At 42.7% G+C, this 12,937-nt stretch overlaps 1 protein-coding gene across 1 annotated transcript in view; it reads right to left on the bottom strand.

The window, feature by feature from the left end:
- The window catches only part of cftr (CF transmembrane conductance regulator), a gene marked incomplete at its 3' end in the record, with an annotated part of 60,833 nt that overhangs the window by 23,686 nt on the left and 24,210 nt on the right, over positions 1-12,937 (bottom strand). The window contains exons 14-20 of the mRNA XM_083973845.1: positions 11,338-12,121; positions 8,043-8,171; positions 7,894-7,931; positions 6,507-6,793; positions 5,341-5,420; positions 5,070-5,220; positions 1,197-1,424 (exon numbers count right to left, since the gene is read on the bottom strand). Of these exons, the coding sequence (XP_083829971.1) occupies positions 1,197-1,424; positions 5,070-5,220; positions 5,341-5,420; positions 6,507-6,793; positions 7,894-7,931; positions 8,043-8,171; positions 11,338-12,121 (1,697 nt within the window). The remainder of the gene's footprint in view (positions 1-1,196; positions 1,425-5,069; positions 5,221-5,340; positions 5,421-6,506; positions 6,794-7,893; positions 7,932-8,042; positions 8,172-11,337; positions 12,122-12,937) is intronic.

Raw genomic sequence — 12,937 nt, forward strand, 5'->3', positions numbered from 1 at the left:
TTTACAGCTACAGGAGATCTACTGGCTGTGTTTCGAATGTCAGAGTTGTCCCTCGTTATCCTCCGTGATTCAACATTTAAGAAAATGTATCAAGTTTTCTGCTGCTGTAACGTTCGCGTTCAGTCGGTCATTCAGAGGAGGCGGTCAGAGGCGAGCGACGTTAGTTTGTGGTAACGTGTTTATGTGGCGACACATCGCGATGGTGAGAGGTAGGGTTACCAGGGTTACCACATGTCCCCGACAATATGGAATCATCCCGTATTTGCAGATTAAATAGCCCCGTCCTGTTTTGCATCAATACGGGACCGGGTTTGTGTCGTATTTCCGAGTTCACTTGAATGCAGCATCACCCCGCTCGCAATCCTGTGAAGAGGTGCCGACTCTGCCCGTGATCAGGTGAAACTCTGAATTTCTGCCACTCTCGTCTGTGATCAAAACACAAACACTGGGCTCGACAGTGTCAGTGACACTCTGGGCCATAAAGTATAGCCTACCCCCGCAGCCCCCGCCCGTAAAGCCTTTCCACCGAATCAACGGTCTTTTTTTTGTTCTTTTTTTTTTTTTTTTTTACCGCAACATATGATTCACGTCATGATAACTTCTGTATTTAGGCTATTCAAACTTCCACAGTCCATAGTTCTCTTTGTTTGATATTTCAAAAGAAAGTTGCATCCTTCTATAGGCTACTGTAGGATGAACAGTAGGCAATCTACATTTAAAAAAAAAGACAAAGAAACCTGTGTTCACACCACTTATTCAGTCTGAATTAAATGTAGGCTAAGTTTCAAAACTCACATCACTATATCTTCCTCTGAAAGCCTATTTATGTAATGTCTGTTGTCATTCCATCAGCTAATCTAAACCTATTTTTTTATATACTGTATATATTTATTGCAACAATTTAGTTTAGGAGGCAGGTGTGTGTTGTTAAGGCAGCTGCCTAACTATAATGCAATGGGGAAAACACTGCTGATTTTAATGACTTTGTATTGTGAGCAGTTCAGTGGCCGGTGAAAACATATTTTGGCCGGTAAAATTTTTGAGCTACCTGCCATTGGCAGGTAGGTCAAAAAGTTAATTTTATACCCTGAAAACACCACAGGTCAATATGGGACGACTTGGAGTTCAACCCACAGGTCGTAAACTGAAGCTTCACGGCTTCAAACTCATGAATCTGAAACTTTTCGGTAACTCACGGTTGGTTCCCACAGCGATGAATGCGGCGGCGCTGAAGAACAAGACGAAGATCATGTCGCAGCGGAAGAGGAACCAGCGCAGCGTGGCCAGGTAGTGGAACCAGGTGGCCGTGTGCGTGTTGAGCGCCTTGTGGAAGAGCGTCTCGAAGTAGGTCTGACGGCCGAACGCCCGGATGGTCCACAGGCCCTTCAGAGAGATGATGAGGTGGGAGAAGATCGGGCTGCGAGCTGCAGCACCGGAGGAGGAGGAGAGGAGGAGGGGAGAGGAGAGCAGATACACACAGTTTGTTTAACAAGCTGCTCCACTAAATATTGCTTCAGTTCGGTCCTATCAATAAAGCAAATGAAGTGTAACAGCAGCGGCACAGATTAGAGGTAATGAGCGCAACAAAGGAACAAAAAGCAGAACAAAAACGAGTTCCACCTGCGTCAGAAAAATGGAAGAACATGGAAACCAGACAAAACTTTTTTTGTTTTTCGAACACAGGGTTGTTAAATGTTGTTAATGAAGAGACGTGGAGGTCGTTGGCCGAGGCTCAATGAGTCGAAGAACAGGACACACTCACACAGTTCATTACAGGACTCTACTTGTAACTTTTAAAGGGATAGTTCAACATTTTGGCAAATTGGCCCATGCCCATTGCCATAATCCCTATAGTCATAGCAGTAGGTTCGTTACCTTTATTTGTCGGTGCAAGCTATTTTTAGAACGGCGGAGCAGAGCCGTGAGCTGCTCAGAGCTACCGCTGCAGAGGCTAATGGGATTTCTTGGTTTCCCTCATCAAACTCATCAAATACACAATCCAACAACTCCAAAACGCTCTGGTGGACAAGTTGTGACCTGCACATTCACCACGCTATGAGATAATAACAGAACTTCCTTTTGTTACTATAGTTTCATCCTGAGCAGTTCGGCTGTATGTGTTGGTTTGTTTAGTTTTTTTTATTCTTGCAAAACTCTTGATCTTGATAAGTGCTATGTAAACACGCTTATTAGTACAACTACTATGATTATAATTACCGTATTATTATTATTTGTATTATCGTCATCATCATCATCATGACTATTATTATTATTAATATGGGAATATGGGAACCAAATGTTGCTACTTTTCAACTCTGCAGAGCTTTTCAATAGTTTGCAGATTGTGAACGACACAATTAGTTGTGTAAAACAACGATACGCAGGTTTAATTTAATTTAATCTAATTTAACATTTTTCAGACGACAGATTTCAGTGTAGAAGGAGCTCGACTTCACTTGAGCATCAGAGTTCAACATTTGATACATCTATTTTTCTTTTTTCTTCTACCCTGGTCGACGAGGATTGAGGAAGTAAAGGAAGGAAACATTAAAGTTTGCATTCAGTCGTCTGCAGTGTGTTCATAACTCAAACTGTCAAGCAGCTCATTCACACTGTAACTCATTATCAGTGCAGAATTTTCTTGTTTAAATGTCATGTACAGTAACTTGTTGCAGGAGCATTAGAGAGAGAAATCCAACCAGTTGTTTGAGAAACACCAACAGAACAACATGTGATGTTTGTAATAACAGACATCATTTCCACTGCGTTCAGCCCGACATGCTGCTGCGGCTGCTGCTGCCGCCGGTGACACCAGAGGGAGCGACACCAGGATGGGGACCGAGGAAATCCCGACCCGGCTCATTTCTCTGACCCCGACGTGCTCTCAGCTGCTCCGGAAAAGACCTCGCCGCCGCCACCACCGCCGCATTCATCGACAGAACCAAGGAGAGCAAGAGCGGGGAAGTCCGAAAAACACAGAGCGGCGAGTTCGTCAGCAGAGGAGGCAGTGACCTGCTCTCTCCTCCTCTGGCTGCTCAAACCTGCAGGACCTTCTCTGTCGGGTTGTTAACCTGGAAGATTAACTTTCTAATTCACTTATTATGATATCATCTTAAATCTGGTTCCTTTCACTAGCAGCCTAAATCTAAATCTAAATCTCTAAAACTGGACAAATAAATTCTAAATTACTGTGTTTTCATGTCTTGTTGCCACTAGTGGTTCATAAAGGAACCAGAAAGGTGCAGACAAAATCTCATTCTCAATTAATATAAAAATAGAGATAGAGATAGATAGAGTTAGTTTTATCTTTTATATAGGCCACATTGTTTATCCTAGATCTTCTTTAGTACATCCCATAAGTACATAGCAATAATTCCTACTGTTGCACAATTAAACCTCTGCAAAGAGCCCATATAATTTACAGTAGCAGACTGAAGAAAGTCAAACTTTAGTGAAATACATAGTATGTAACTTTAGCTTTACTTTAAATCCAAATATTTGCAAAAGACGTATTTTGACGATGTTGTGAAAGAACACGGGATGATGGGAGTTGTTGTCATCATCACAACTGATTGTGAAATTAATCTACTGTACTTGACCAAAGATGTACAGGACGCCCATAACAAGTGACTGATACAAACAACATAATGACTCTGTGACGTGAGGAGGAGGTGATGTCATGGACAGAGGACCCAAAGGATAGAGTGCGTTACCATCATAAAATAAAGGTTTTTCCCTATATTAGAAAATTATTGCAAAACATTTTTGGAGTAACGTCAGAACAAAACTAAAAGGTGAAGTTATCATAGGTTTGTTCATTTTTAGACATTTAAATGTGTAAAAGTTCAATATAACTTTAAGAATTGTTAAGTGTGTCTACTGTATGGATGAGGAAAGTACTGTAGTGTTTTATAAAATGAACACAAGATACCAGTCACTTCTTCAGGTTAGTTAAAGGGACTAATAAACCTGCAGATCTGACCTCCATGAGTTTTAACTTGAAACGTTGTGCAGAATCAAGTCTCATACCGACCGTCTCTCATCTCATTTTCTCTGATCAGCTTCATCGTGTTTGAGTTTCAGCCTTTAGTAACATCTTCGTAGAGACACCAAACGTTCTGTTAATTGGTGCAGAACGTATTTCACTCTCCTGGCTTCACTTCCTTTAACTGTTCCCGCCCCTGTGAGGCCGTCCGTCCTCCCCCGCTGCTCTTCCTCTGTCATGTTTTTTGTTCTCTAACGTGACCTCTGCCTCGTTGGCCCCGGGCCACCACCCAGCTCCGTCGATGACAGTGGCGTATACTATGCCCCACAGACTCTCACTTCCTCTGCTCACTCTGTTGGATTTTATCATGTTTTCACTTCTGCTCCTGGACATTTGTCTTTTTTATTATTGTATGTTTGAATCATCCTTTAGCGCCTCCTCTAATCTTTAACTCTCAGTGTCATTACATTGTCATATAAAACAGTAACTTTGTGTCAACACCTCTATAGAGGCACAATATTATAAGAAGACTTTTAAGGTCTGCATTTAAAGACGAAATATATTCTCTAGCCAAGAATATTTGCTTGAAATACAACATTTTAAGGTGTTTTTAATATGTTTATTGCTCCACTGAATTAAATCTACCCATTAAAAAGCAGTTATTTCACATATTTTGTTTAAGTTTGTTTAGATTTACATTATCTTAAATGTAGATTTTCATATTTTATGGCAAGGTCAGCATCTGTATTTACTGTATTCCTCCTCTTTTTCACTCATCCTGTGAATAACAAAAAATCTATGCAGAGAGACACAAAATAAACATGTGCACATGAATACTCTTGTCACTTTATATTGTCTTACACTCTGAGAAAGACCTATTTCGACACCCATTTCGACTTCGTAGCTACTGTGAGTGTGCGACTTCACTTTTTTAAGTCTATTTATCCTGTGAATAACATAAAATCTATGCAGAGAGACAGAAAATACACATGTGCACCTGAATATTCACATCAAGAAAAGCATTCCCAGACTTAAAGAGTTAAAACCACACACATGCACACCTGCACCCCGCCTCCTCTCTCACCTTCAGCCTCCAGCAGTTTGAGCTGCTGTCCAGTTCGGAGGAAGTACTTCCTGAGGATGACGAAGATGACGGCCAGTGGGATGGCGGCGATGAAGATGTACGGCCGGATGATGGACACGGTGAAGATGGCGCCCGACACGATCAATGTCAGCTGACGTGAGAGCAAAAAAAACAAAACAAAAGAGTTAAAGAGCTGAAGTTACAGTGTGTGTGTGTGTGTGTTGACACTGACCTACTTAATGTTACGTCAGCTGCTGTGTTGGTTAAATACCTGTATGAGGTCAAACAGCACCAGAGGCAGCATGTCGTCGATGGTGGCCATGTCCTTGGTGAATCTGTTCATGATCCGACCTGGAAGTGGACAAAGAGAATGATTATTAGGGAACTTGTTATTTATTTTATAAGGTTCAAACTTCTGTGGTTCAACAGGTTAGAACAGATGTCGGCAACCTGCGGCTCTTTCATCCCTCTGCTGTGGCTCCCGCGGTTTAGAGAGGACAGAGATTGAGGTCGTCTTGTGACATTAAAATAAAACTTCTTTTAATATTTTGTCAATCAAAATATGCGTCACGTCCACCATGAACTACATCAAAAGTAAACATCGCTGGCGCCTCACAGATGAGAGCTTGCAATCGTGAACATCAAAGTGACGCCTTACAACCCTGATGTGGATTCGCTGTGCAGTGAAGTTCAGGCGCAGAAATCACATTAACCAGCTGAGAGAAATAATTTAATGAGATATTATTTTGAAAATATATATTGTTGTTTTCAAGGTAAATTCATGCAAAACCGCCGATGCACGTTCCAGTCGGGGGCAGTTTTTCAGCAAGCAGTCTCTGAATTTACCTCTAAAACAACTCTGTCTGGTAACGGTCTGTTATTATCTCATAACGTGGTGAATGTGCAGGTCACAACTTGTCCACCAGAACGTTTTGGAGTTGTTGGATTGTGTATTTGATGAGTTTGATGAGGGAAACCAAGAAATCCCATGAGCCTCCGTAGCGTAGCTCTGAGCAGCTCACGGCTCTGCTCCGCCGTTCTAAAAATAGCTTGCACCGACAATTAAAGGTAACGAACCTACTGCTATGACTATAGGGATTATGGCAATGGGCTAATTTGCCAAAATGTTGAACTATCCCTTTAAAGCATGTGCATGGGGGGCCGTTCAGATGTAGCTTTTGCATGCACAGACCCATTACTTTCAATGTAGACGCGTCATGCGTGCTCACAACCCAAAGCAATGCCGTAGCAGCGCGCTTTTAGTACGACACGCTTGTTTTTTCGTGCATGTGACAATTTAGCGGTCACTAGGTTTTGTGGCTCCGCGTGAGTTTTAATTTGGCGGGAAAGGGCCCAAACGGCTCTTTTAATGCTAAAGGCTGCCGACTCGCTGGGTTAAAAGCAGGAAAACAAGGACGCAGCGGGAGGAGAACGCACCTGTCTTCATGGTGTTGAGCAGAGCCATGGGCGCTCGCAGCACGGCGCTCAGCATCTGCTCGTGCAGCCGCTTGGACACGGTGAGCAGCGTGTGCACGAGCGGGAGACCCCGGAAGACGCCCAGGGCCAGCACGCTCTCCGACGTGGCCACGTAGATGTAGATGATGTAGTAGGCGCTGGTCGGCGTGACGATGACCGCTAAGTGGACCGGCGTCGACGAGGCGTTCGGGTGCTGCTCGCTGATGAAGTTGGGTGACGAAGGGTTGGCGCCGTCCCTCCAGATCTTACTGGTGTGAACAAAGCAAAAGGATTGAGAATAAAAACACAGACACTGAGGCTTTTTAACATAACGCGTTCCTAAAAGGCTGAATAGGCAGGATATTCATTCAAAAATATTTCTACTATGTCATCAACCATAACCATAACATTTTAAAGCTCTGGATCCTCAAAATGATAACCAATTAGGCATTTACTGGACTATTTAAACCCTATTTCAACACAGGGTCAATTTATTTGTCTTTAGGATTTCTACCAAAGCATCACCATAAATATATGATTCTTCTAAAGATGATCTTCATTAAAACAGCCTCAAAAACAACTGCATCCTGACCGCGAACTGCACCTGCATGGCTGAGTATGTAATTTAAAATAGCCGTTAATTAAACGTTAATTAATCTAAGCTTTCTTTCCATTAGTATGTGACCTCGTCTTCAGTCACTGTCGTTATCGTAGTAAACATTACACAACTCATTTGCTGCAGTTATACAGCTGTGCCTGCGGGCATATCTAGCTTTATCACCATTCAAACCAACGTGTCTAACACATTATATTGCTCAAAATTAATCTCCAGTGTACTATTTTCTCTCTCGTTTGCCTTCGAAAGGGGTGCGAGTTGACGGTATTCTGTAAAACGTGCGCGTTTTGTTATTTTTATCAAAACGATTAGTGCAACCAACAGCACAATAAGACATGATCGCGGCTCTTGCTGCTCTCTTTCTGCAGGCGACACGCGCAGTAGAACGTCAGTGACGTAGACTGATAATCCCTCTGCGTATATATACTCTAGTATTTTCATGATGGGTAAATCCAATATTCAAAAGCTCTGGATCCTCTAAAAGATAACTACTAAGGCATTAACTGGACTTTTTAAACCCTTTTTTAACATATGGTAAACATATAAAATTGTTCATATATTTATAACACAGTCAGCTAGAAGAGTTTCTACCAAAGCATCCCCATGAAAATATGATTCTTCTAAAGAGGATTTTCATTAAAAACATCCTCAAAAAATATAATAAACATCATCCATTATTTCTGTAGTGAGAAAATATTGCAAATGCGAACCAGGCAGAGTTTGAGGACAGACTGGAACAACACGGACACTTACCTAGTTATGAGGTAAATGCCGATGACTGAACCAGCGACCTGTTGGTGAAAACAAGAGCAACAAAACACAAACATTTATTATTAATTAATTTCACCAAACTCTCACAAAAACCAGACATAATGTGTCTTGAATGTGTCGTTGCTTTTAACCTCAATGATGAAGACAAAGACAATGAAGAGGAGGACGTAGACTAAGCTCTTGTTGGCGGTGATGTAGCGCAGGTAAGTGCTCCATGAGGTAGTTTCAAAGACGTTCCCACGTTCATCAGCGAAGCATTGCTGTGAAGGAACCACACAACATCAACCTCAGTTCTGCTTAAAGGGATAGTTCAACATTTTGGCAAATTTTCCTATCACCATAATCCCTATAGTCATAGACGTAGGTTCATTACTTTAATTATCGGTGCATGTTGTTTTGAGATGGGCGGGACAGAGACGTGAGCTGCTCAGTGAACACAGTGGAGGTGAACGGTACAGGTCCCCTGTCCCGCATCAAACTCATCAAATACACAATCCAACAACTCCACAACGCTCTGGTGGACAAGTTGTGACCTGCACATTCACCACACTATGAGATAATCATGTAACATTACGAGACAGAGTTGTTTTAGAGGCAAATGCAGCCGGAACTACATCCCAGTCACGGCTGCGGAGGGATTTCAAAAGTAGTTCTGAGTAATGTGTCGTAATGTTACATAATCAGTGTTGGGAACGTTACTTTTAAAAAGTAATTAGTTATAGTTACTAATTACTTCTCCCAAAAAGTAACTGAGTTAGTAACTCCACTACTTCACTATAATAGTAACTAGTTACCAGGGAAAGTAACTATTGCGTTACTTTTTCTTTCTTTTTTTTAAGTTTAAATATGTTGAAGAATTTGGATTTTTTTTCTCTCATTTTTAAATTGTATTTTATTGTTTTCATATATTTCACTGATCGCAATTATGGAATGCGAGTGTGTGTTTTATTGAAAGCGAGGCTGGTGTGCCTATGAAAATAGGTTACAGTGGGTTTTTTAAGTGCTGTGGCTACAAGCAAATCTCATATTGTCTCTGTACAAAGACAACAAAGACCTTTTTAAATGTGAAAACAGCAGAGACCTATTCAAGATTTGCGTTTAATAACAGGCGAAACATCGAAATTAATTTATTCATGGCCACATTAAGTGAAATTATTAACTTTACCGATTATCCATCTGATTATCTGTCCTGCTGCGAGCGCACAACAGGGTATCTGCGGATCCTTAAAAAGTCTTAAATTCATGTATCTAAAATTAAGGCCTTAAAAAGTATTACATTTATTAGAAAATTCTAAGATGGTCTTAAATATATAATACACAGCATCATAAAATATGTATGCACTTAAACTTTTATATGAAATAACAGGGTATGCGCGCGGGGTCTTAAAAAGTCTAAAATGTGAAAATCTAAATTTTAGGTCTTAAAATGTCTTAAATTTGTTGAATTATTGTGTTCAAGTCTTAAATAATTTTAGACAGGTCTTACATTTTCTTATGCCCACCATGGGCGAGCATTTCACTCGCATTTGCCCCTAAAAAAAACAAACATGTGTGAACCGGAAAAATCACAAAAAGAAAGAGCACACGATTGGTCAAAAACTACAAATCCCACAATTCTCTGGCCTCAACAATAACAGTAGTTAGTGTGAGTAAGGGAGAGTGGAGCTGTAGGTGAAAAGAGGAAACAACGCCACGTCTGGTCCTGTTCTATGTTGTTCGTTCACACCGTCACCGTTTATTCGTTACGTCCGCGGTGTAAAAGGCCGTGACGCAAAGACGCGATTAGGCGCGAGAGTGAGGAGTTGTCGTCACAGCTCAGAATCCCAATACATCCATGTCAGAGCCCCGCCCCCCTTCTCCGCCATGATGGAAGGATTCCGGTGGCAAAAGCCATACTAGTCTATGGGCAAAACAAAATCGTCTACTCCGTAATTTACTGTTTTACAATGCCGGAAATCACTGCTGTGTTAAAAACTGCTCCAGTGATTTACTTTCTCCTTATTCTTTCTAGTAATTTGTTCATCTGTTGGCGCAAAAAAGAGCTAGAATTTAGTCCGTCTCTGTGCTGTTCTGATGTGTTGCCCCTGGCAACCGATAGCGTCTCCTTCCATCATGGCCGACTGGCTGCTCAAATCGGCACGTGACTCCTCACTCTCAATACGCGACTTTTTTTTTTTGCGACGCAATACACCCGATTCTTTTATGGCGACGGGACCTTCGCGTCTTCGTCCTTTTCATCGTGTTTGGTGGGAAGACCCGCAAGGGGCTTCCCGCCAAACACGAGGAACGCTTTTTTTTCGCTCGAGTTTATACGCGCGACCAAACGCGAGATACGCGAGAAATGCGATTTATCGCTCGTTTTGACTTTGTGTAAATTCGCGTCTTCACGAGCCCGCCCATTTTCACTACAACAACAACATTTCTGCTCTCACCAACCATGGTTGAGGTCACAACGCTGCTGTAGCTGCTCTGGAAGAGTTCCAGCTGATGAGCTACAGAGACTTTAGAGTCTAAAGGAGCAGTGCGTCGCTGTGTCGGACTGTTTGGATTTAATGAAGAAGCTGCAGAGTCAGGTGAGCAGAAGCTCAGGACAAACACTTCGCTCCGGGACATAATGTAGCTACACCTCACATGTTCTTGTCTTTTACCTCAGGGAGATTAAAGTAGTGTCTGTTTCCACTTTCCCTCCGATCTCGGCAGCTTCCCTCTGCTAGTCTGTGTGTGTGAGGCTAAACTGCGTGCGTGTGTGGTTTGTGTACAAACTGAACACTGCCTCTGATTGGCTTAGCATGAAACCTTACTCTGCCTCAACCAATCATCATCACGTATGCGGTTGTCTCGTCCCTCCCTCCTCCCCCCTCCCCTCACCAAAGGAGAGGAGGAAAAAAAAGACAGTTTAGCAGCTTCTGTGTCTGAGATGAGCCAAGTCGGAGGACAACGGCTTCACTGAGTAGTTTGTAACGCGCCTCATTTAATTTTCGGTAACGGTAACGGTGTTGTAACGGTGGAAATAGTAAGTAAAAAAAAGTTAGATTACTCGTTACTGAAAAAGATAACGCCGTTAGTAACGCCGTTTATTTTAACGCCGTTATTCCCATCACTGTACATAATTATACATGATAATTTCATAGTGTGGTGAATGTGCAGGTCACAACTTGTCCACCATTTTGGAGTGTTGGATTGTGTATTTGATGAGTTTGATGAGGGACAGGAGACCTGTACCGTTCACCTCCATTATGTTCACTGAGCAGCTCACGTCTCTGCCCCGTCGATCTCAAAACAACATGCACCGATAATGAATAAACCTACTGCTATGACTATGGGGATTATGGTGATAGGCGAATTTGCCAAAATGTTGAACTAACCGTTTTTAGAATGAAACTGAAGAAAACTTAGCTAAACTAAATAAAACATCTTCTGTCCTACCTCCATGTCTTCCTCGTCCACCTCCTCGCTGATGTCGTACACGCTGTCCTTGGACAGGCGGCGCGAGTAAATGTCCAGCTCCGTGGCGAGGTCGCAGCCCGGCGTGATGGACAGCTTCTTCCTGAAGGACGACTGGATCTGCTCTCTGCGCTCGACGCCCTGAGCGTTGGTGATGAAGGCCAGGACGGACTGGCGCCGCTGGCCGCTGAGGTGCTGCAGCCCGTGGTGGTACAGGTTCCCCCGGGGGAGAACCTCCTCCACCTGGTCGTCCTCGGGCACCACCGAGAACTTCCTCTCCGAGAGTTCGCGGACGCCGTCCTCTATCGTCGTGGACTGCGGTTGGTTTTGTTGGGAGTTCCCGATGAAGGAGAACTTGCGTGCGGCCGCCAGGGGATTGAGGATGAGGGACTGTTTGCGTTTCTCCGGGTAGCCGTCGCTCATCGGGTGGCTCTGCGATCCGGAGATTATCGGAGGAGGCGGCGGCTGGCGGAACGACTGGCGGATGGGATCGGGTCCCCGAAAGCCGGCGGTTTCGTCGACGGAGACCCTGCGGAGAGTTTCCGTGAGGATGGAGCTGCGCCGCTCCGCGTTCATGTTGTCGTAGGCCTCGAGGCCGAGGAGGAGCGAGCTGAAGTCCGGGCGCTTGGCCTGCAGCTCCGAGAAGGTGCCGTAGAAGTAGCAGTCGCCGTTGTGCAGCAGGAGGATTTTGTCGGCGCGTTTGAGATGCTCCAACTTGCTGGTGACCACGATCCGAGTCTTGGAGGCCATGAGTTGACAGATGCATCTGAGCAGGGGAAAGAAAATAAGTCAGATTATTCTTTTAAGGTGAGACACTACAGGTGGATAGGGTAAACATTTTTTACAATCTGTAAAAAATTGTTTTGCATACATTTTCAGAACAGAAATCTGAATGATGGATAAAGCCGCTTTTAAAATGCTTGTTTTATTTTGTTGATATATTAGAGTCAGAAGTTTTTTCAGAGGGAATTTTGGATATCTCTCTTTATCACTCTGTAAATGAGAAAATACTGTCACCAGCCCTATAACAATCTATTTTTGCAATTTTTTAGGAATAAAACGTATAAACGTATAAATCAGGCTGTAAATGATGAACAATCCCCTCTGTAAAAACCTTCAGAATATAGAAAGGGATCAAATTGGAGTGTTTGGTGCATGTAAGTGCTGCTGAAGTGGAGATTTCTAGCTCAGAGTCTGAGGAAAAACTAATTTTGAGAAAACGGCCTTTAGAGACTTGTACTGTAAAATTCCATAGATTGTTAATGTAAATCGTACTTTTACGATTGGTTGCGGATACGAAGGAAATGACAATTTTTGGAGTCTACATAGTTGTTCAGGAGAGAGAGAGCTTTACAATGAGACCTGACATGACATGGGTCAGACTAACTTTTGGTGAATTTAGGAGAAACCGATGAAAGACAAAATGAAGTAAAAATAAAAACCTTAATGTGGATTTTCTACCATTTCTTTCCACTATTCTATAAGAAGACATGTTAAGGAAGCAAAATGGCCCAAAATCTCAGAATTAATCATGTTTTTGCCTGTAAGTATCTCACCTTAAAAAAAAAGAAAAAAGGAAAAC

Source organism: Trachurus trachurus (genome assembly GCF_905171665.1).
Source record: "Trachurus trachurus genome assembly, chromosome: 6".
Lineage (NCBI taxonomy): Eukaryota > Metazoa > Chordata > Actinopteri > Carangiformes > Carangidae > Trachurus > Trachurus trachurus.